Genomic DNA, 24,748 nt, shown 5'->3' with positions numbered 1-24,748 from the left:
CTCTTGAGAAACCTTGGAACTTGCAAGCTCTCTGCAAGCTCACTGCAGTGCCTGGTGCTCTCACTCCTGACCACAAGACAGAGGCCCTGACCAGCCCGCTGGGCCACAAGGTACCCTGGGCAGAACTGCCCTCTGACCAGATGCTCACCAAAGAATCTTCCTGCCAAAAACTAACAGAACTAAGAAAGAGAATACCCAGACTACGGATCCACTGGAGGCTGCCTACCACCTGCCCTGACCCCTGCAGCAAGCAGCTGGCCAGGGCCTTGCTGGCTGGGTGCCCTGTGGGGTGTACGTGAGTGCTGGGCCGGCCGGAGGCCCTGTGGGGTGGGTGCCAGTGGGATGCAGCGGCGCTGAAGGGTGGCCGGGCCGTGGGCAGCCCCGCGGGGTGCAGTGCTGGGTGCGCGGTGCCCATAGGCGAGCCGAGCTGTGCTACCCCATCACGGCCCAGCCAGCGCGGGGGCGTCCTCCCCACGCAGAGCCCCGAGGTCGGCCCCAGGGACTCCCCGCCGCGGCAGCCGCCGCACACCCCGGCTCTGTGAGGGCGGCGGGGGAGGAGCAGGGGGAGCGGGCGGCGGGGCCGGTCGGCCGGGCCGTGGAGGCGCCGAATCCCTTCCCCCGACGCTCCTTCCTCCGCCGCGGCGTCTGCTACCGCCGCCGCTCCTTCCCGCCTCGCCTCGCCTCGCCCGTGCCTCACCAGCCGCGGAGTGGATCTTGGAGGATTTCCGCTGCAGGGACATCCTCAGCGCCGTGTCCAGGCCGGCCCTGTTCGGCATGCTGCGGCCGCGGCGGCAGGCGAAGCCCGCGGCGGGCTAGCGCGGCGGCGGCAGCGGGCTGGCCATGGCCCCCCCTCACGCAGCGCCGCGCTGCGGCCTGGCTGCGGGGGCGGGCGGGGCGCTGAGCCCCCGCCGGATCGGCTCCGCGCCGGGGCCGCAGGTGCGCTGCTGCCGAGGTGCTGCGGCCTCCTGCCCCCCTGCCCTGCGCGCAGGAGTAACCCCTCCGTGCGCGGCGGCTGCCTCTTCGTGCCTGTCGGGCGCGGCACCGCGGCTCGCTCCGCAGTCCCCCCGCCGGCCCCACGCACCGGGGGACACGGGGTGCGGCCCCGGGTGCCTATCGGGCTCCTCCGCTAACGCCCCCAGGGACGAGGAGCGGTGCAGAGCCGTCTCCTCACAGTCCCTGAGGAAACAGGGGCTTCCCGGGGGACAGAGTGAACGACCTGGCCCTGCCCGGCGTTGTTACCCCGTTCTGTAGATTATGAACGGACTCGCTCTGGTTCTCACGTCTCTGCAGCCATCTGCACCTCAGCTAAGCGCTACTCCTCTGGTAACACGGCCTCTCACAACTCGGTGTACCCAGCATGAGTCATTCCCTAAGGTACGATGAAGTCAGAGCCTGGTTTTTAGGGTTTTGGTTTTTTGAGGTGTCTGTCTGAAACTAGTCTTTTACTGCTATTTTAGGCACATAAAGCCCCTGCCGAGATCAGGATCCCTAACTGTTTCTTCCAATTACAAGAGCACCTTTCATCATGTGGCATGCTGCCAGCCTCTTCACAAAAGATACTGTTCCTTCACAACTTAAAATACCCAGTACATCAAGGATAAAAAAAAAATAAATGGAGGAAATCGATCAATAAGCCACTTAACTCTTACAGTGCATCGCCTTTCTGTGCGAAATGGTTGCAACTGTGAGAACTTACCTACCAAGGACCGGCAAAGAAGGAATGAAATTGGAGGGGGGGTGGTGGAAATAACTAAAGAGAAGCCTCACGATCCTTACAGATGTTGGTCTCAATTAGGCATAGCTAGCAGTGGTTGCCACATCTTAAAGGGTTTTCTTTGAGCTTCGAGGTAGGATGGTTTAAATGAGACAGAAGCTCCCACAGGATGATTTATCGAGTTTTGGGAAGACCTACTGCATAAGAAATGGTCCCCAGTACATTCAAGGTTTGTGAAAAATGGCCCTAAATCTGTATCTAAACCACTCTACCATATGGAGTTGGCTAGCATACACGATGGAGAATTCAGGTGCTATTTCAAAGATCATAAATAGTGCTAAACCACTGAATCTCGCTGCGCTTTGATGTCCTCACATATAATATGGAAACTGATATTTTCCTGCTACAATTTCACAAGAAGTCTCAAATAGAAACTGTGTTAACAAATCACTTTGCACTTCATAAATGCAGAGTAATATAGAACTGCAGCATTTTACACTGATTTCATCAAGTGCATCATAGTCCACATGCAGATGTTTGCTTTGGGACAGGACTGCTGCAGACATACTTCTTAGCGGTTTACTCTTGTGGATTTTACCACTCAGGGAGAAGGCTGGCCTTTTATGAATCCCTAAGGGCAATCCTGAATTCTGGTGTTCCTGTATGCCTTTCCCATTTTAAGCCCAATGTCGTGGAAGTGGTTATTTTCATGAGCATGATTTTCCCCAGCAGCTTACCCTTTTGCCTCTGCACAAATGATTTTCTGTTGTGGTCAGGTTTTTTGCAGCAGTAGGAATTGCCTGGAGAACAGAGAATGTGTTGTTAGCTAGTAGACAAATGAAAGTGAAGTTCACTTTGGATTCAAACTGTTAGATCAAAGTCAAGGAAGGTGCTCCAAAAAAAGGACCAAAAATGAATGGCAGCTCATGGTTTCATGTTTACTTTTTCTTTAGAAATTAACCCTCAGGTGACCTGTGTTTACAGCTAGAAGTGTTGTTGACTGTAAGCCACCAGCCCTATCAGCCTGAAAACCCAAGTAGCAGCTAAATGCACTTGTTCCTTCTCATGTGCTGCATTGGCTTTCACCTCTGCAGTCTCAGTGTTCTCAAAGACTGCCCCAGCCAACACACCATCTGGCTTGCATCTATGCAGAGCTATTTAGTCATGTAAACTTGACTACTTAAGCTCCTCAAAGAGATTTAATTACCCAACCCATACTTACCTCAACAAGCCTGAGATATAGACCTGTGGAAGGCAGATCCCTAAGCATTAGCGACCAGTGATGCTTAGTGGCATTGAAGAAAGAATTGTCCGAGGAAACTGAGTGAGCAGGATGCTCTCAGTAACTGAAAAAGAACCTGAGTCCTGCTCAGCAGGCTTAGGAGTCAGGCCTGCAGGAAAGCTAAGTGTGCAGTCTGGAAGTGACCGTGAGTTGTTGTGTTTCTGAAAGCTCACATTCATTAGTAACCAGCTGATGGGTAGCGTATTAGTCCTGCGTTTTGTAGAAAAGAAACAACTTGTTCAGCTGTGCAGGACTCACCTTTGTCATTTTGTTATGCAACTCCTGTCTTTGTCACAGCACTGATGTGCACTAAATTGTGTATTATCAGACCATGAGTCATGGCAGTATGATTCCCTGGGGTCTGTCATAATGGCTCCATGGTTTGAATGATGTACCAAAAAACAGGAGTTAGTAGTTTTCAAATTATGATGTGCTCAGTTTTCTAGTATTTATAGCAGTGTACTTTCAAAGAGCTCAGTGTGCATAATAATTACTTCAATGTAATAAATAAAGCAAAGGCAGGAAGAATGGTCCTGTGGTTAACGTGCCAGGCTGAGAGACAGGATATCTTTATTCTATTTCTGACTGCCAGATACCGTCTGGGACTGTGGGGAGACTGATAAGCCCAAATTTCTAAGAGATGCATCCTTTGCTCCAATTACTAATGATATGCACAGAATTTGGTTCTAAAAAAAAAAAAAAGAAACACATCTTAGAATTTATTATTAGTACAGTGGAAAACTTAATAGCCAAATCAATTGAAGGGCTATCAGGTGAGAAGTAATTATTACACAAAAATAAAGAAAACAAAGAAAGAAAGTAAAGAATGCTACCACAAAAGAATATCAGAAATAATAATGCCGTTAATTATTCTGTAGACAGACTCTTCCTCTCTGTTCTTTTTCTCTCTTTTTGGTGGTGTGCTCACCCTTCTGGCACCCCTCGGGACCTAGGGTTGGCAAATGCTGGCCTTCCTCAAGCAATGAGTGTTGGGGCTGCAGCTGGGCACTAGTGTCTTCTCAGTAAGTTCTCTGCTGTTTTCAACAATTACACCTTGCTCTTTCTTCATTTGTCTATGGCTCCATCTTACATGCAATTTTATTATATATGATGCTATTTATTTATGTTACATACTTGTTCTTTGTGTTATTCCCAAACCAGCTTTGCTCAGTTCCCAGGCCTGCTATAGCAGACTACTGGTTCTTTATAGCCCTGAGTTGTCCACTGCCAAGGCTGTGCCTTTTTTTTATAATCCTATGCCTCCTCTAGAGTGTCCAGTGTCCCCACTTTCAGGGGACTCTGCTGTCATACCAGGCCTGTATTCCTCCACACTACATCACGTTAGTTATAAATATCTCATTCTACACAGTATAATTTCTTGCCACTCTCCATATGAAAGCTACAGTCGTGCCATACAAAGTTAAGCAAAAGAGTTAGACGTAACCACCTACTCATTAGAGATACTGCTATTACAGCTAAAGAAAGTAAAAAGAAAGCCAAGGACAGGTCAAGAAAAATTCAGACAAAAAGGTCCTGAGACCTTGCAAAGTCAGTACAGAACCTGTGGCCTCCTACCAGCAATGGTATTATTGGGCTACAGGACTAGAGCCATCCCATGCAAATTCTGCTTGTCTAACTCCACTTGTCTTAAAATAATCCACAACAGACTGTCTCAGTCTTAAACCAACTTAAACTGTGGTGCTTTTCCTTTGTTTACATGCATAAGATCAAGCCAGCACGATGAAAATTATATGCTGAGATAACCTGGGAGGTAGCTGTCACTCGACTTGCTGTTTCCAGATTCGTAGAAGCAGCTACTTCCAGATCCAGAAGTGTGCTTAGCATCACTCAAGAAACTATATGAAATCCTTTATGGATCTTCTTTGCAAAGATGCTGTATCTCTATAGACTGATATGTGACGTGACTGTTAATAGATGCATGGCCCACCTGTAACCTCTTAAAGTACCCCATACACTCCTGTACTTTCTGTGCAGAAGGGGCTTCACTCAACAATACACTCTCTTTCAGTTAGCCATAGCCCACAGATTTAACCTGAAGGTGGAGAAAAACTGTGATGAATTGCATATGCATTGGGTGAACGGGAGAGGAGTGGCAGGGTGGAGGAAGGGCAAACCATTACCTGCAGTGTAATGATGGGAAAAAAGGTCAAAGTTTTGGAGATGTAGGCATCTTCATTTTTCAAGTTCCATTCAAAGCTCATTCAAAGCTATACAGTTCTTTCCTCTTATTTCTGGTGGAAATTTTCCTGGTGCTAATTATTTCCGAAGTGGAAAATAATCATCACCAGGCACATCAAGGTTTTCCAGATGACTTTTGAATAATGGCACATGTAAATAAAATTATAGTGAGCAGAATAATCACATTGGTGTGCTGGAAAATGAAATTGGTGCTCATTTTGTAGCAGGAGGTGATTTGTGATTTTCCTGAAAAATACTGAAAAAAAATTAAAAAGATGGAGCCTTTTCTATGTTAACACTAACAAAACCACTGAAACTAAACAAAGAAAAATAATGTATTATTTTCCTAGCATGATCAAGAGTAGGTACTGGTCTAGTGGAAGGTGTCCCTGCCCATAGCAGGGGGGTTGGAACTCGGGGATCTCTAAGATCCTTTCTAACCCGAGCCAGTCTGTGAGTCTGAATCTACGTCTCTGGGAACCCAGACACGCAGAGACAGGGCCGCGCTGCCTGTGCCCTGGGGAGCGCCTTGCTGCGCTCCAGCACCTCGGAGAGCTCCCGCCGGCGGCCGGGGACAGCTCCCTCCGAGGCCGGCAGGGAAGGCCCGAGCTGCGCCGGGATTTGCCGCTGGTCCGGCAGGGCTTTGCCACCGGCAGGTGCCGAGCGGTTCCCGCTGCGCTGCGCGCTAAGGGCCCGGGGAACAGCCTGAATCACAGAGTCATGGAACTGTTTGGGTTGGAAGGGACCTTCAAAGGTCATCTAGTCCAACCCCCCCTGCCACGGGCAGGGACACTTTCCACTAGATCAGGTGGCTCAGAACCACATCAGCCTGACCTTGAATGCCTCCAGGGATGGTGCATCCACCACCTCTCTGGGCAACCTGTGCCAGTGTTTCACCACCTTCATTGTAAAAAATTTCTTTCTCACATCCAGCTTGAATCTCCCATCTTTTAGTTTAAAACCATCACCCTCATCCTATTGCAACAGGCCCTGCTAAAAAGTCTCTCCCAATCTTTGTTATAAGCCCCCTTTATATACTGAAAGGCCACAATAAAGTCTTCCCAGAGCCTTCATTTCTCCAGGCTGAACAAGGGCAGGTCTCCCAACCTTTCCTCATAGGAGAGGTGTTCCATCCCTCTGATAATTTTTGTGACCCTTCTCTGGACCCTCTCCAAGAGATCCATATCTTTTTCCTGTGCTAAGGACTCCAGAGCTGGATGCAGTACTCCAGATGGGGTCTCACCAGAACAGAGTAGAGGGACAGAATCACCTCCCTCAACCTGCTGTCCATGTTCCTCTGGATGCAGGCCAAGACACAATTGGCTTTCTGGGCTGCAAGTGCGCCTTGCTCATGTCCAATCTTTCATCCACCAGCACCCCAAGTCCTGTGCCAGTACAATTTCAGTCACTTAATTTTGCAGTTGGCTTTGCTTATTTTTATTTTAAATTTAGGTTTATTCCAGCATTAACATTCTGTTTCGGTGCTGTCCATCACATCAGCACTCCCTGCACAGTGCTGTGCAAAGTGCCCAAGCACCTTTGCCCCATCCCCGCCTCCCAGTGGCAGCGCACCGCGAAAAGGAGAAGCCGTTTTTTCCCCACGTATTTGTTTCTTGCCCTCTCTATTAGCAGAACCTGTGTCTCGGAGGTGGAAGCAGCCGCTTTGCGGGGTCACCTTCTGGGACAGGTCCGTGCTGCGGGCTGGAGGCACGGCCGAGCCAGCTCTCGCTCCTTGTTGCCTGGCGCCCTCTCCTGCCTGGCGGCACCGCTTCATCCCGGCAGCGGGCGGCTGTGTCTGACTTGAGCAGGTCCCGTGCGCTGGGCACCGTCCCGGACGCTGCCCCGAGCAGTCCGTGGCATTCAGCTCGTTCTGCCTCCCCCACTTCTACCGCCATAGAAGTCAGAGGGAATCACATCACCGTGTTTCTGGGGGTTTGGGTGTTTCAAATTGCGTTAGTCTCACGGCTTGCTTCTTATAGTGAGCTGGAAAGCTTGATCCATGTAATGGCCCAAAGCACAGTATGAATGCAGAGGCATAAAGTGAATTAAGTGACTGAAATCAGCAGGGAGGCCACAGTCATCGTTTGAGATTCATGTACAAGGAAAAAAATAGTAATTAAAAATAGAGCCTGAGGACTTGGAGATGTCTTAAAAAAAAAAATAAAGGACTGAGTATTGTGTGCAGTTCTGGTGTCCTCAACATAAAAAGGACACGGAACTGTTGGAACAAGTCCAGAGGAGGGCCACGAGGATGATCAGGGGACTGGAGCACCTCCCCTATGAAGACAGGCTGAGAAAGTTGGGGCTGTTCAGCCTGGGGAAGAGAAGGCTGCATGGAGACCTCATAGCAGCCTTCCAGTATCTGAAGGGGGCCTATAGGGATCCTGGGGAGGGACTCTTCATTAGAGACTGTAGTGATAGGACAAGGGTTAACGGGTTAAAACTTCAACAGGGGAAGTTTAGATTGGATATAAGGAGGAAATTCTTTCCTGTTAGGGTGGTGAGGCACTGGAATAGGTTGCCCAGGGAGGTTGTGAATGCTCCATCCCTGGCAGTGTTCAAGGCCAGGTTGGACGAGGCCTTGGGTGGCATGGTTTAGTGTGAGGTGTCCCTGCCTATGGCAGGGGGGTTGGAACTAATGATCTTAAGGTCCTTTCCAACCCTAATTATTCTATGATTCTGTGAATTTTAGAAACCTTTTGCTGAAGTAACCCCAAACTTGGATTTTTACTTCAGTCCCATAGCGAACACATAATGTCAAGAAAACAAACTAAGCAAATGGAATTTAACTATCTGAATAGGAAAAAGGTCTTGGCTGTCATAGCAGGATAGCTCCCAGCTGTAGTGTCTGCACCATGATAAAGGAGCCCAGCACAAGGTGCTGAATCCAGACATGCAATAATTCTAACTTAATCATTGCACTGTGATGATTATGTTTTTTCCTTATGAATAAAAGCTTTTCCCATACAGAATTGTGTATGTATGTGTGTGTGTGTGTGTACACAAAGACATAACCTACGTGCTAGGCAAGGACTATTATGATTCTTTACTCTCTGCATGCAAATTACTGTATGCATACCCAAGTGAATGGCTACACATATGTGGAGTAACTAAACACTAACTCATACACATATAGGCATTTCCTCTTCTTTAAGTGTTCATATGTACACTGTTAACATTGAATGAATGCAATTAACTGCATTGCAAAATAGGTTTAATATCAGTAAAAGGAATAGTACCGGCAACCAAAGTGCTCTGTTCATGCATCACTCACTCAGATAAGGGAAAGACCTCTGTATTAAAATAGCAGCAGAGTGTGCTGTCCTGAGCACGCGTGCTTGAAGGTAAAGGGATGAGCCATTATTAATGTAGCTCAAACCTGTGTGAACTGCAGAAATAGCTCACAGGCTGGATAAGGTATGTCAAATGTTCAGCACAGTAGAACCAGTGTTGTATAAGGAAATCCATTAGAATGGAAGTGGCCGAGATGAAGGCTAAAGGTGAGACAGAAAGGTGCAAGACAAAAATTCAAGTGCTTTTCCTAGAAGTAAAGTAAGTGATATACTGTATCTGTCCCACTTCTCTCAGGACACGAACTCCAGCTGTGGGTTATAATAAATGCTCAAAATGATAGAACAAAGTGATCCCACACACCCAATTATAGCTATTAAACCTGTAGAAGAAGACCAAAGCTGTGTTTGTTTCGTTGTGTGTATGTTTCATTTTTGCATTTCAGACAATTTACATTACACTAGGGATAAATTTAGTGGTGGGATAAACACCTTCTGGAGTAAGTGCGAATGCCAAGGAGCAACTTGCACTGAGCTGGTGTTTGGTGACCTGGCTCAGATCTCAGACTATGCAAAGTCCAGTGTGAGCTCAGGGACAGAAAGGAAATGGGAGACATTTTGCTGTGAGGTACCTTGTGCCTGCAAAGGGTGGGCTCACCCCCTTCCCCTGTAACCGGGAGCAGGCTACGGGAAAGCTGCAGGATTCTGGGCAGTACTTGCCTGGTGTTGATGGTTTCTGTGTTGCCCTGGGTTAAGCTCAGTCAGCAACTAAGAACCACGCAGCCCACTTGCTCACCCCACCTTTTCCCTCCTCCTGGGCAGGATGGGGAGGAGGTTGCCCAGAGAAGCTGTGGCTGCCCCATCCTTGGCAGTGTTCAAGGCCAGGTTGGACAGGGCTTGGAGCAACCTGGTCTAGTGGAAGGTGCCCCTGCCTGTGGCAAGGGGGTTGGAACTGGATGAGCTTTAAGGTCCCTTCCAACACAAACCAGTCTGTGATTCTATGAAATATGTCACAGACCTGTTGAAACACAAAACCAGTGTGATGTCCTTGTATTAGTTTTGGAGCTATTTGGGACACTGTGTTCAATAAATCCTGACAGGGAGATGATGAAAACTATGAGTGATGCTCCCATTATCCCAAATCTCTCCCCATTTCTAGACACGTACATGATTGACACAAACTTTTCTGTAGTACCAGAGGAAACAGTCTGTTCCTAAGATGAAAGAATAAAAAAAAACCCTGGAAACAGTTGCAGTTGTACAAAAAGACCTAATGAATATGAAAGGAAAAGGAAATTAGAGTCTGAGGAATGGGGTGAAATTAAAACACTTCTGCCTAGTTTGCAGTTAGTTGGTAACACAGGAATCCATTTCAACATCATATATTATTAAAGAAAGACAATTAGAGTGGCATACAAGCTCTAATACCAGCTAGGAAGTCATCACACATACAAGAAATGGAAAATCCTATTAATTCAGTCTGATCATTCTCTGTATCTTTTCAGGGCCCCTGTCCAATCCAGCACTCTGGGTCATTTTCCACATTAAAGGCTCTGGGTTAGTGCTGCAGGCTGAATTTAATATTTCAGTTGAAATAAATTGCTGTTTTTAAAACTTCTGACCACATTTTTCATTTATTTCCCTAGAAATAAATTAATTTTCATAATGTTGCCAATAAAAGTCCTTTAACATGTCCCTTCTTCCAGAGATACAGCCAGCCTGGTGCCAGCACCAGCAGCTGTGCACCCTGGCGATGACCAATAGAGAATGTCTACTGGTGATCAACCAAAGGTGACTTAGAAGATATTTCCTCTAGGTTGAGGATATTACACTGTTCATCTTAAACATGTCTTTTTAGTTTTCTTCCATGCCATACAATTATGTTTATGTAAGCTATATCCTATTAAACACGTAAATAGGACACAGTCAGATGGAGAAATAGATTATTAAAAACAAATAAAGGAAGAAAAAGAAAGTAAGATAGATGAGAAGTAAAATTTCTAAGCGCAAAATAGATACTTCTCTCATAAAAGTATGGAGAAAACTGCCATGAACAATAACCAAAGTGAAGTAACTCACTAAGTAGATACTTCCTTTAATAGGTTGGGAATAGGATTCTTTTAATAAGATAGGAATTTTGAAGTATGGAGTGAGTCCAAGGCATAATAAAATACAAGAAAATATTTGCTATCAGCTCAGTAAGTGAACTTGACCACTTGGTGCTCCGAGAGAGGCCACGTCTGCAGGGAGAGATAACAGTGGCATGGAGGCTCTAGGATGCCAACCTCAGGTGCCACAGGCAACCTTCACTCTCACGTTTCCCAGCTTTGTACTCAACTTCACAACTGCAGTGACATCTTGTTTCTGCACACTCAGATGTCTTTTCCCTTATGCTATGCACCAGTGGTCTGACGTAGAAGAGGTTCATTACCCCAACCTAAGAGCACTCTATTCTCTTGACTGCCATTAACTGTAAGGCTTCATGTCTCTTATACCCCATAAATATCAAACATTACTTCTTTCATGTAGTCTCTTGTAAGATCTTCCATATATTTTAACCTTTACAATGAGATGACTCAACAAGGCAGACTTGCTCCACGCAAGGCTGCAACCTGACAAGTTTGCTTCCTCAGAAGGGATCATTGTCCCTTTGGCTACAGAGGCACCTGTCTGTGCAGCTGATGAAACTGTTCTTCCACCCCTGCACTGCCATAGCTCCCACTGCTCCTGCCAGCAAGTGCTGTTTCATTTTGGACTGGTAGCACCCAAGCTGTCTGCTCAACAAATCAAATACTATCACATGCCAAGATGTATCCACCTTCTCCTGTTGTAATCACGCTGACACCGGGTTCAGTGAACACATGGCACCATGGTGAGCGTCACAGACATCACCTGCCCATCAGTGAGTCTGTAAGGACCTGCTGGGGCCTGGCTACAGCCCACACTGCTGCTGTGATCCTACTGTAACCTGTGCTTGCTGGGGAAAGCCACCATAAAAACATCCATCTGTACTGTGCCTTCTGTTGTGTGAACTCTGGGTACTAGAGGCTCGAGCTGAACAGACGATAAATCCCAAAAGCTTCTTGCAGCCAGGGCAGGTTCTGGCTCTTCCAGATCAGGGAGGACTGTGAATTGCCCCATCTGGCCATTTACTCGGCTGCAATTAGAGGGCATTCAACCAGATGTTCAGGTGTTCAGTATCTCCCAAGTCTGAACTGCAACCAGGCACTAATGTTGCATTGGCAAGAGATGGATAAGGCCCAAGAGCTGGACCAGCTAGCTGGCCAACTCGGCTCAATACCTGGTGCTAGCTTCTCTGACCCTTCCATTCACCTCTCTGCCTATGCTCTTAGGACCCATGCAATAGTACATGAGGGGACATGCATATCTAGTTGCTCTTTATTTCAGCAGAAGCCTCCAGGAGTCTCCCAAGAGCATCTCAACGCACTTCTGCAGTGTCAGCCTGCCCTCATCTCACACTCCCACTGGTTCTACACCTCAGCTTGGGCCTCAAGGCTGCTGAAGATAATCCCTTTACGCCCCTACCCAATACTTCCTGTGACCTGCTTCCAGCTGCCTTATAAGCTCCACTGTGTCACCGCTTCCTCATTGCCCCCGGTTTCTCATTATCTTCTTGCCTTACAATCACATGAACAGGGTGGAGAGTTTGATGCCATGGCGACCTTCTCTGCATGCCTGGGAACAGCCAGAACTCAGCACCACAAATGCATGGTAACACAAACTTGCCAGTATACATTTTTAAAGCAGTGAGACCTAACTTTCACCTTAACTGACAGGCAGGAATGTCACAGACGACCAAATCATCCCACGCATTTTAAAACACAAGCCTGAGAAGTGCAGAATGAGTCCAGCAGGTGAATCTCTCATGCAACATCTGATGCTGGAACATCTGATGCAAGAGAAGTGTGTGAACCTGCCAACACGTATACGTTTCAGCTTCCAAATCAACACAACAAATACAGGAGAGCCCAAGTTTATCTGTGAGGTTTCTTGTAGAGAGTACGGTGTTGAGACCAAGATGCGTTCCTGTGACACAGAAACCTGGCTGGTAAGCACCAGCTCCCCTTGCCAAGCCACAGTCAGGAGCAGGTGAACATGTTGATGAAGTTGAGCTCAGCAAGGGCAACAGGTACAGTTCCACAGGAGCTGAAGTGTTACTTCGAGAAGGGAGAAAAATGTGCTTAGTGGGAGCTGTTAGAACAAGCCAAGAACTTCACTGTGGGAAAGCTCCTAACCGGGAGCTGAAAGTCAACCGAGTTAAACGAAAATGCCCGTGAGAAGATGTAGATTATGCTGCAGTGTCAAGAAGAGGAAAGAACACAGTGAATTATTGGGTCATCTGCATCTTAGTAAAAGGTAACTGTGAAGATTTACAAGGCGGGGGAGAGAAGAAGGACAGAACAAACTTGTGTCAATCCGCAATCTGAACACTAGGATTTGCTACTCTTTTTGTGGGAACAGACTGACCAAGGCCCAGCCGCAAATACTGAGATCTCCAAACTCTAATAACTGGAATTTTCAGAACCCCATTTTGGATAGTATAGGAAATGTTGAACTTCATTCTAAGTAACAAATGGGATTCAAAGACTTTTGTATCCAATTATCTGGTTTTTGGTCATCTGTACTTTTAATACATTTGTTTACAAAATGTCCCAGGAATACAGGTAACAGAAGCAAATACCAAATGGAACCACTGCGATTTAATTGGTCCTGTTAACACAATTTCTGGGGAAAGCTGAGGAACAAATCACACGTCCCTCCAATGGAGGGCAAATACTTGTCAATTCCCACACAGCAGGACAGGAATGTAGCCTTGAAGACTTGATGTTCCTTATCCAATGGCCTATGATTTCTATGGAATTCTCTCACTGTCCTTTTGGATATTCCCCCTCAGCAGGTAAGTTACAAGTACCCTGTCACACAGGATCTTGTCTTGAACCATGTGAAATTGTGCTCTTACAGTTGGTTACACAGCAAAATCCCATGTGAATAGAAGGCATGGGGAATCAATCGCCCTTCATCTCCCTTGCATTAGACTGGCAGCTGAGCAGGATTCCAAGTAGTTAGTTAAAAGATGCAGTACAAATAAAAATCCCCTATAGTAAGGATTTAAGTTAAAATTGACCTTGACAGAACAATGCTGCAAGGCAGCAGTGAGCCAAAAGCCAGTTTCTCGAAGTGTGCCACTGAATGAGAAAGCTTTCAAATACAAAGGAAAACCATCAGGAGAAAGGAAGTAGCAGAAGGCACCCATGTATTTAGATAACGTTAACATCAGAGGCTAACAGAAGTAACAGAAAATATAATGTAAAAAACCCAAGCCAGGTCTGATAACCACATTTTAATCTCACCACTCTAATACACCTAAGGAGGCACTCAAGAAAGGTGTCAATGATTTCTGCAATAATTAGCAGTCCAAATCACATCAGAAGAGATCTTAATCATACCCTTAAACTCATCTACATCTTGCAAGAGAATTTCTTAGAACTACCTTTAGGAATAAAAAGAAGCACTTCTGTGGAACTTCTAACACAAGTTCCTCAACTTGCAGACATCCAATAGCTTCACACAGGATTTTATTATTTGCCTTCAAGGGTGCCACAAGCAGACGTTTTAACACAAGCACAGGCCACCTATAGGCAGGGAAAGCCAGTAGGACTTTTCCACTTCAGGTATTCTTTCTGCTGCTTGCAATATACACACTGTATAGTTCTGCCTTTCTCCAAGGCACACTGCTCAGAAGAGGAGCTTTGGAACACCCAGATTACTTTCAGAAGCCCCAAGAGCGCTTTGCCTTGCGTTTTTACCTACCATAACAGAAAACACACAACGTGGAAGCACACATACACAACTGGGGAAAAAAGAAGAAAGAATAAAAACTGAGGCCAAACATCAAGAATGATAAAATTCTCTTACCCATTTAGAGCATAAGGCTCAACAGTAATTCACACAAAGCCTCAATTATTTACTTCGCAACTTTATTTCTTTATAAGTTATTGGTATAAAGATTAATATCTAATTACACAGTAAACTGGGGACTTTAAGGGAAGCTTATTGTCTTTTTTAGTGTCTTTTGCCATTTGGTCCTCTGACATGTTTTAAGAGGACAACTATTATATGTGTACCTTAAATTCCTGTACAAAACCACTTCAAGCCTTTGTTTTGTTTTTCTGAGTAGGATGTACAAATCATGCATATTGTGGACAATATCATGGTCGAGGAAATATTTCCTTCCTTAAACTAAGGCAGTTAAAACCCCATTAATATCAATTGAGTCATTTGGAAGAGTAAAAAGGCTTCCTCGGTGCTCATTTATTCTTTGAGCAAGTATCATGTTCAGTAAGACACACCTTGAATTATCGTTGCTTTGACTGCTGTCTGCATTGAAAAGACAGAGATTGTCAAAGACAGCATTTACCTATGTACATTTCATAATGTCACTAACCCATCCGCTTTTGCATATGAACTCATCAACATTAAGCATTGTGTAAAACCACATGCAAAAATTGCCATATTATTTTTTTTTAAATTAGAACCAAATTGGCAAGGTTTTGGAAAGGATATTTCAACGTTAAAAAAAATATAGTCTATTCAAATGAGCACTTCAAGTAACTTAAATATCTTTAGCAAACATGTCCAGCAAGAAACTCTCTGTAAAAGAAATTGTTCTTAGAACAAAAAGCTAATGAATGGCTATTTAGACACTAATTTTTCAACACAGTGGTGGGTCTGTGTGAAACAATTTGTAATCTAAATAAAGTGAGTCCCTTACGCTGTTAAAAAAACATACATTAAGCAGGACTGATTAACTATTGCATTTCTGTATTTACAAAAGTGCTTAGCATAACAAAATTACCTAAAAAAATATAAACTTTACCAGTATCATTTGGTTCTATGTGTACTCCTAGATCTGCATTTGGAGAAAAATAGTATTTACATTGCTAGATTTAGACAAGTTTCCTATTCTTTTTAAAGAAACTTAACAAAACTCCCCACACAAATGGACCCCTATGTAAGTCAACTCATTCCACCTGGCTCATCACAAATAGAGCAGAAGCAAATCCTTGAGTACTGAGCAGTACAAGTCATTCTAACCATTGTCTGTGGCACTAGACCCCAACACAGGCTGCCGACAGATTGGGCAAGTGGAGTTTTCAGAAAGCCAGCGATCAATACAATGAATATGAAACTCATGCATACAAGGTAACTGCCTTAGCTTATTCCCTGTTACATACTCATTAATGCAAACACTACATGTTTTACTTATTTCATTTTCAGTGTGAATATCCCCATAGTTTCGTGTGGAAAGATTGTCAATCTGCTCTTTGGTTAAACCTCTTAAACGATCATCATCATCTTCTTCGTTCAGCAAGAAGAAGTGGGCAAGCCGGAGTATGGGCAGCGTTCCATTTTCCACCAGGTTGTTTGCATCCTGGGACTGCCTGTTATCTTGGGTTTCATTATTGTGACCATAGCGTTGAGTATCATCACTCTGTCCATTTGCTCCCCTGCTGCCTTCTACTGTGCGCCCATTTCTAGGTGAAACCTCACTTGAATCACTGCTATTGTTTGCTGAACTTGAGTTGCTCTGCTCTGAATGTACATCCGGTAAGTGATGACCACCTCTTTGCACTTCTGAGTTAGATTCTGTTTCCATTAATGAACTCAGTTCTCCAAAGCCTGTCATAATTTGTCTAAGGATTGATCGCAGAGCCACTGAGGAAGGCTCACCGAGCCCCGTTTCCGAGATCCGTCGGAGAGGTATCCGTATAGTGCTAACATAGGTGCGAATACCCGCACGTTCTGATCGTGAGATCGTGCGCCGAAATCCCCCGCTGTCACTTTCAAAGGTAACTGTGTTTTCTGCCATTCCTACTCTAGAACGAGTTCTACTGGCAATACTGTCCCGATCTCGGTTTTCTCCAGGACGAATTCTTCTCACCTGAAGATCTAATGTAATTGTTGGATGCCTTCTAACAGCAGCTACTGGCCTACTAGATTCCTCCTCTTCCAAAGTTATTCCCAAGGATGGGGCTACGCTGGAAAGCTGAGGAGTCTGACTATTACCTCTTGCTGGTTCTTCGGCAGGCTGTGAAGAAGACTGAGCTGTTTGTCTTCTGCTTCTGCTGGCTTGGTGTGCATTTCTATCCTGCCTCTGCCCATGTTCCTCAGAACGAGCAGTATCACTTTGCCTTTGCAATGGAGAGCGGCTTCGACTACTTAAAGTAGACCTCAGCCGCAGAATTTCTAGTCTTTGGTTTGCACTCATCCGAACATTAGTTCTAGCTCTACCCCTTGTGACTCCTGCAGATGTACCTCTTCCTGGTGTTTCTCTTCGTTCACCAGCAGCTGCAGAATTACTAGGTGTAGTATTTGATTGGGAAAGGCCTGCCAACTCTCTTGTTCTACTCCTGAGCCTCCCTGAGACTGGATCAGAGACTGCTTCAGAGCTTTGTGCCACAGAGCTTCTTACAGACCTGGTCCTTGAAGTGCTTGAAGCCTCACTGTTTGCCTCTCTTGTGGTCCTGCTCCTTGTTCGTGTGGGTATTGGGCTGACAGGTCTTTGATATCTTCTTTCCAAATACATTCTGCTAGTATCTATACCCATATAGGCCTCACCAGCAGTTTCAAAACTGTTATGATCATGATTTATGTTGATTTCAAGACTAAATCGAAACTCCCCACTGTTTGGATTTGTTCGACTCACAGCTCTCCAGGTCTGGTTCCCACTCTGACCACTGCGAGTGGCATTGCCTGTGCGACGAAATGTGTTCAGCCATTCAAGCAGAGAGTCACCATTTGAGTTTTCTCCAAGAACATCAGAATCTGAGAAAAACAAAGAACGGCAAATATTCATACAACTGTGTGGTCGGCACACTACAATGCGCTCCAAATTCTCTATGCTTGCTGGGCCCCAACTTCAGAAACAATACAGGAGCAGGACAACTACCTTGCCACGCTAGCATCACTTTGCTGAAAACATGCTCTATGTAAAAATGTCAGCAAAACTCATCAGTTCAAACTAGAACTTTTGTCTTGCCAGCAGATAACACAGAGAAATGAATGCACCCAAATGGCCTCTTCTGGCAACAGAAAATTAGTTGTATTTGTCCAATATCCGTCTCTAGCTTAAACTATCAATTTGAAGGCATTCTGGTCAATTAATTTCAATAAAGCAAGGAAGATTATGACAGATTTTGTCTTCTTACTGAAAATATTATAAAAAAAGTTGTTTTCTATAAGCAGCGGAATAAATGATGCACGGTCTTGACAGATTTCCTCCTTTTGTGCATATACAGTCTTTTCCTACAACACCCACAGATCTGTTCCCAAATCTCTTCCAACTACAAGCTCAAGAACAGCTAAAATTGTGGTTAGTGCTACCTGTGTGTATAGAATAAGTCAACAGTGATGATCACAGTGAAGGTTTTCCCTTGATGGGATCAGATTAAGGTCTCTGTCTTCCGCCATGTCCCTGCTTTCATGAAACCTGCAAGGACTTTGGTATCTTTACTTCAGAGTTGCCTATTGCTCTCCTAAATCTGACTAGAATTGGCCAAATGATTAAGCCAACATGGCTGGGGAAGTGAAGACAGACAGTGCACATAACACAAGCCATTAAAACAAACAGGAATGAAACAACAACAAAACAGTGGAGAAACTAAATGTTTGCCAATTAACTTCTTCTCTAATACATGATAAAACCTCTTAAGAATTAGAATAAATTATTTTTCTGCTACTAAGTTTACTAGCAAGGGGAAACAGGAAAAGAGGAGAAAATAATTTGTGGTGGACATGAATCAGATTTCATTAAGTGTTTCAAGTTTGTTTTCATGTCATTAGGAAATCTCTCTTACTTTTTAGAATAATCCAGAGAGGTACAATGAGAAAATAAAACTCAAAATAGCTGCTACTGAAATCCATCAGTATTTTTACAAAATACCTGTACAGAACAGTAGCTGGGTATCACATACTACGTATATCTAATATATATGAATTAAGAATGTTTACCTCCAACAGTTCTACCTTCATCTTCTCTGTTATCCATATCACTCTGTGATGCCAGACGCTCCTTAGCTCCCTCCAAGCGCTGCTGCAATTCTTCTGCTGTTATTTCCCCTGAAATAGTTTACATTTTGACAATGCTATTAGATAAGATATTATTATTGGCTTAACGCAGCTGTGCAGAAATAACAGTAATTTCTACTTTGAACAAAAATCTTCAGGAACAAGGTAAAACTAATGAAAACAAAAAGAAAACAGCACTAGTGTGAGACTGTAACGCAGTTACACAGAGGAAGCAGGTACTGGGGTGGAAGTAAAAAAGATGCTGAGTGTGTATCAAGAGCATGCCAACTTTCAGTAACAACTCAGAGGCCTCCAAAATTGCCACATACCAGCAGATACACTTTAGTGTACCAGATGTTAATTATTTGTGTTTGGATTATTACCTTTATACAGAGATGTTGCATTTGAAAGAGTTATATTTTTATCCCAGCTTTAGTATGTGTTTAAGCGGTTCATTTTTACTGAGTGCCATTAATTTTGAATGGAAATGGAGGGGCGGTTTCCTTTCTACAAAGCCACTGAAGGCAAGCTACTGAAGTCATACAACCACATGCAGTGCCTGACAGCAGTAGGGTTACTTCCCATTACATGTTTTCGACTGAAGGTACCCATGCCTTACCAGGAGTGCCAAGCAGGTTGCGGTCTCTCATTAACCTGTAGTCTTCCTCATTGAGTTCATTAATGAACTGGTAATAGGCCTCCTCCCTACTGAGGCGCTCCAGCTGCCGCTGCCTCTCATCTTCTCCATGACGATGCTCCTGTGAAGATGCCTGCTCATTGCCATTTCCTGCGCGGTGCCGAGAGCGATCCATAATGATAATGCCAGGCTGTCCTGAACAAAACCAGGAGGTTAGACAGCAAAGTAATTACAGTAAGTATTTACCTAATTTACAGTAAAATGTTCCCAGCATTTCCAATGAAATTAGTTTATTAATAGCTAAAGATGACTGGGGTGAAGCTCCATGCTATTTGCCAAGTCAACAGTGTAGTTTATTATACCATTATTTTGCTTCTAGCTTGCTGAAAAATAGAGAGATGTCCCCTTTGCTCACTGAAAGCCCATACCAGTTGGTACAGCAACTTTAAAATAAAAAAAAAGACAGATTTTTTACTTTTTTTTTTTGCTAAATAAGGATATTTTAGAAATTTAAAGGAATAACATAAAATCTGTTTTCCTTCTCCCAAGTAAAATACAACAGAAGGGTGGAGTATTTTAAAAGCGAAAATGTCACTGAAAACATCATTCTCAAATAACTGGACTGTAATTACCCACCACAGACTTCTGACGACCACAACTATTGCCATCTTCCACTTGGAACATTTAGGCATTTACTCATACGCAGGTAAGACTACATTAGTATCTCTGTCAGCACTACCCCTCACAGAGCATGAAGCCTACAGACTCCTTTTTTGGGGGAACTGACTCTTTCAACATTCTTACGTCACTTGTTTATTTTCATTGCACTCTGTAATCCAAGGATTAGCTAGCAAAGGGATACCTATCTCCAGAAAACTGGTGTAAAAGAGAAAGGGCTATACTTCACCCATAGTTCTTCCTCACTTTCCAAATACTGGGACAACCCTATTAGAAGGTATTAATAACCTTCCAGTGTCAGAAAGAGGCATCATCTTTGTTCATTTTTGTGCCATTTGCACCTCTCCGAGGTTAGGACTCAATTCTGGGCCTATCAGCTCTCAGACCACTCCCCAACTTTTCTGTTTCCTAAACAAAACCTGTTATTCAATGTTCAATGTGAAAGAAGAAAAAGCAAAGCATCACCCTTTCAATGGGGTTTCCTGCTTAACAAAACCCATCTGTAACGCCTGCTGAGTTGAAACCTGACAAAGAGAGGTCACTTCTTTAAAGAGGAGATGACCAGGCCAGAAAAAAAGAACATAACAACCAACCAAAAAAACCCCAAACCAACCAAAATGCCAACCATATGGCACCATTCCGCCTGTGTATGGAGAGGAAATTATTGGATAAGTACTTTCGTTTGGGGGGGGGGGGGGGGGGGGTGCAATTCACAAACAGATCAAAGTCACCTCAAGTATGAATTATGGCAAAACACAGCACAGCATTCTCAGCACACTCCTGATCAGTAATTAAATCTTGACAGGAAAGGTCATGAGACAACAAACAGATCAACCAACTATTAGACATACATTCAATAAAGAACAAACCTTTATCAATGCTGCCAACAGATACGAAGAACCACAAAACATATTTGCCAACAGCAGAAGCTGGCATACATTTAATATACCTCTCACGTTCTTTGTGGGATCCATTCTGATGCATCCTTGGTCTTCTCATTTTCCACCCTGTACACTATTTCTCCCCACCCCAGGTAACTGCAGTTCTAAACACCTCTTCCCAATCAACTCATCTGCCTCCAAGGTCCAATACTGCATTTTGATTTAATACTTCCCTCCCAGCTCTTTAATTCACTTAACCTAAACCCAATCTGAGTATGCAGATTTGCATACCTTCAAGATGTTTTCTGTTCCTATAATACTTGTGGGGGTTTGAAATTTAGTGTTGCCCTCATGGCTCAGCCTTGCAAGCTGTAGGTAATTCCTGACTTCCACAAGAACTACGTTCAAATCAGGTCACTTCTCAGATCACATTTCTAAACACAGATTTCTCAGCCAGCTCTTTGCCGTACTACCCTGCTTTCCTCAAAAGAAATGCAGTTGTGTCCCCCTCCCCAAACACAGAGCACTATTATCACCCTGATGACTCTGGTCACTTGACTACTATCATGAAAATGTCCAACCCACACTGCACTGAAGATTAAAGTGCCTCTATTCTAAATGACTTACAACTTGACACAGGTAAAGCAGGGAGGAGAAAGAGAACAGATAAAATTCATTTAGTTTCACATAAGGTTGCTACTTGGATGAAAGCCTTAAAACAACTCGTGTGTTACTGTCTGCCTGACAATGACAATGGTAAGTTAACAGACTTGCTGGGTACGTCACTATGCCACTGCACAGAAAAAAAAGTGACATGTAAATTCCTAACATGAAGAGTCCATCACATGCAGTTCCCCCTCAATCACAATTTAAACTCCTGTTCAAAAGAGAGGTTCTTTGGTTTTCATTTCTCATCCACAGAAAGTCTGGAAATGTCTTCTTCAGATCTTGTGGGTGGTAGAAAAAAATTGCTCGTTTGTTGACAACTGTACAGTAGGATGATTAGTCACACTCTTTAAATGACTCACTCAGAAGCAGTAAGAAGCGTGAAGTGTTCAGTTTTCCCATCTGTTTAACATAACTGCACGATGACAACTACTATCCATATTTATCAAATGCCATCAAAACTAAGTATTTTGGCACTTAGAATGTTTCAGGGTAGTGAAAGCTGAAAGATATTAACTGCATCAAATTGAAGTACTTTGGCACATAAAGCACTTGAGGGTATTGAAAAGCTGATGGGTATTAACTACCAAGATGTAAAGACCTGAAATTGAAATCCAGTTATGACTCAGGATTGCCCTTCTTTTGCAAAGCAACAGGGGTCACATGCCAATTTATCTACATTTTTCAAGAATTTTCAACCAAAACTAACTCCTTTAGCTCTTAATTCACAGTTACTCTGGCCCATTCTTGAAGATTTACGTTGATTTTTATCCATGTGATGTATATATATACACACCTTCGGCTTTTATGCTTTGGCTTCGTTCCACGAATTACTACCCCCAATTCAATTAAGTACTCGAACTGAAAAACTACCACCTGACTGCAAGCAAGATGACTACAGTTTGGACGAGGAAGGCTCCCCGCGCGCCAGGGCTGTTTAGCATTTCTGTCACATGCAGCCTCCAACCAAGATGATCTCACCGAAATAAATAAATAAATAACCCAGACCCAGAGAACCCCCAGAGCCTGGGGAAGAGGGGAGGAGGGGGAAGGAGTCACGTACAAATGCAAAACCAAACGGTCGTTATCAAAGAGCCCGCCGGACACCCACAGCGCCCCAACCCCACGGAGCCGCCCGCCCGCCCGCCCCCCCTCGGCCCTCCCCAAGGCCAGCAGCCGGACCTACAGCTCCCAGCCGCGAACCGAGCTCACGCTCGGTGGCGCAAGGCTTCGGGCCGAGCTCCGCGCCGCGGAGGGGGGCCGGGTGCTGCGGGGTGCGCGGGGGGCAGCGAGCCCCGGTCCGGCCTGGCCGCCCTCAACTGCGCCTGTTGCCAGCTGCCGGGGGAGCGGAGGGTAACGGAGCGACTGACACCGCTCCCGTCCAATCAGCTGGCCAGCCGGCAGCCAGCGACCAATCACAGCAGGGCAGGGCAGGGCAGCCCATGTCCTCCCGCTTCTCCTCCCCGGGCTCCCCGGTCGCGCCCCGCCACTAACCGCCACCGGCCGGATCGACTCGCTCCAGCGTTGCCAGCGCCCCCGCCTGCCCCGCGCGGCATCACCCGCGGCGACAGAGCAGGGTGGGGACCATGCCACCGCCTGCGCTGGGCGAAGGGGTGTCTGCCGAGAGCGCAGCCGGGGACACCCGAGAGCCCATCCCTGCCTGCTGACCGCGGCGCGGCCCGGCCCCGCTCCGCTCCGCGCTCCCCGCCCTCCCCTCCCGGCAGAAGCGCCCGCCGCCTACACCGGAACGGCACCGACCCCTGCGTGCGAGCGGCGCGCTCCAGCCCCGATTGCGGTCCGGGCGGCTGCCGGCAACCGCCAGCGCAGGTTCCGAGCGCGCGGCACGGCCCCGCCGCGAGCACCGCCCCTCCCGCGCATGCGCGCTGCGGCGGGGCGGGGCGAGGGGGTCAACGGTCGCGGGTCGCGCAGGCCCAGGCCCAGGTGCAGGCCCAGGCGCAGGGATGTCTGAGCGAGCTTGGTGCTGTGAGGAGCATGGAGGCTGCCGGCGGTCCGCGGTTCTCTGCAGCCACAGCTCGGGCTCATCCTGCCCGGCGGAAGCCGCCACCCTCGGCTGCTCCTGCCGCGGGCTGCTCGCCAGTGTCCGCTCTCGCTGTACGCACTCTCCCGGTGTATGTTCTCACTAAGGGTTTGGTTTGTTTCGCCTAACCTGCCATTCTCCACATCCGTTCTTCCTGTCAAACGCGGAATGGGAGTCGTTTCAGGCCCGGCATTGTGTCAGCAAGCTCCTTGTTGGGCAGAACTCGCATGGCTATGCCCGCCCTGGTGGGGGCCAGCTTCGACTCTAAAGGTAAATAACACTACAGAGAGGGTTTCACAGTTCATTGCTTCTCAGCTACAGAAGCTCAATATCTTTAACCTCATAACATTAGTGACCAATGCTGTGTTTTACCAAATGAGCATAAGGTTTCAGTTACTCATTTGGTACTTTATAATGAATTATATAAGGAATAAAATTTTCCACAGTGAGAACAATCACATGTACGGGAATAATCTCCCCAGGGAAGTGGTGGATTCACCAAAATTGGACACTTGCTATTCAGCTGGACAGGGTGCTGGAACATTGTGTCTAGACTGTGTTTTTGCCAATAAAGGTTGGACAAGATGATCTTTGAGGTCCTTTCCAACCTGGTGTTCTGTGATTCCATTTTCTAAAACAAACTGTTGGTTGCTCAGAGCCACCAGCAAAACTTGTGTTTCAAGCTGTGATTTTAGTCATTTCAATTTGCAGAGCTAAGTTTTTCACACTCGATGCAAACCCTTCTGCATATTTCACACATGCCACTTGCTGATCACATTCACAAACTTTCTTCTGTAAGTTGCTCTGCAGATGGAGTCAACACGTGGCAGAAGCTAACAGGCTGTGACAGAGGAGTGCGTTCCACATAAACTATTGGAATCAGCAAAACACGATGATTTAATGAGAAGGATGCTTTAACTATGTAAAAGCACCTTATCCCTAGAATATCCAAACTGCTCATATTGTGTTCAAACATGCTTGCAGACATAAACAAAGTCTGGGTGATCTTTATGCAACTGGTCTTCTTGCAAAGGCAAACCCTCACTAATGAGTGAAGTCGTATGAAGAGCTCAGGACCAGTGTCCACTAAGGTACCTCCACTCTCCACCTCAGCTATGCTCCCGAAGATTGCTCTGTTCTGGCTGAGAAAAAGAGTTTATACAAGTGTTACATTCAGGTTCCATTATAGTTTACACTCCTTTTGTGCTGGGATGTGGCTTCCATGAGACAAATTGCCAGCTGGGATGCATAATTAGCACTGGGGCCACACCAGG

General features: G+C 45.6%; 2 protein-coding genes across 7 annotated transcripts in view; both read right to left on the bottom strand.

Moving 5' to 3' along the window:
• The window catches only part of ATP8A2 (ATPase phospholipid transporting 8A2), a 323,662-nt gene extending 322,785 nt beyond the window's left edge, over positions 1 to 877 (bottom strand). Inside the window, exon 1 of the mRNA XM_061457660.1 lies at positions 698 to 877. Within this exon, the coding sequence (XP_061313644.1) occupies positions 698 to 776 (79 nt within the window). The 5' untranslated portion in view covers positions 777 to 877. The remainder of the gene's footprint in view (positions 1 to 697) is intronic.
• A 13,590-nt stretch (positions 878 to 14,467) lies between these two features.
• Positions 14,468 to 23,321, bottom strand: RNF6 (ring finger protein 6). Of its 6 annotated transcripts, none has more exons than XM_061457620.1 (4): positions 23,195 to 23,321; positions 19,194 to 19,406; positions 18,518 to 18,625; positions 14,468 to 17,332 (listed from the first exon to the last, which is right to left on the bottom strand). In XM_061457620.1, the coding sequence occupies exons 2-4, from the start codon at positions 19,384 to 19,386 to the stop codon at positions 15,597 to 15,599; spliced, it is 2,037 nt and encodes a 678-aa protein (XP_061313604.1). In that variant the 5' UTR covers positions 19,387 to 19,406; positions 23,195 to 23,321; the 3' UTR covers positions 14,468 to 15,596. The 6 variants fall into 6 exon arrangements, with proteins under 6 accessions (XP_061313604.1, XP_061313602.1, XP_061313603.1 ...); XM_061457618.1 differs by having other exon boundaries at positions 19,194 to 19,401; positions 23,195 to 23,286; XM_061457619.1 differs by lacking the exon at positions 23,195 to 23,321 and adding an exon at positions 20,839 to 22,674.
• Between the last annotated feature and the right edge of the window lie 1,427 nt (positions 23,322 to 24,748).

The sequence above is a fragment of the Pezoporus flaviventris genome, unplaced genomic scaffold (genome assembly GCF_033815535.1).
Source record: "Pezoporus flaviventris isolate CSIRO_AGI_PZ_B2104156 unplaced genomic scaffold, CSIRO_AGI_Pfla_v1 ptg000025l, whole genome shotgun sequence".
NCBI lineage: Eukaryota > Metazoa > Chordata > Aves > Psittaciformes > Psittacidae > Pezoporus > Pezoporus flaviventris.
This window is presented reverse-complemented; position numbering and strand designations above follow the sequence as displayed.

Coding starts and splice junctions, on each gene's coding strand:
- RNF6 (XM_061457619.1), bottom strand. CDS start 20,863: ATGGATCCCACAAAGAACGTGAGAG. Junction 19,407..20,838: donor TCCCACAAAGAACGTGAGAG/GTATATTAAATG, acceptor GGTTTTGTTCAG/GACAGCCTGGCATTATCATT. Junction 17,333..18,517: donor TGAAGGTAGAACTGTTGGAG/GTAAACATTCTT, acceptor TGTTTTTCTCAG/ATTCTGATGTTCTTGGAGAA.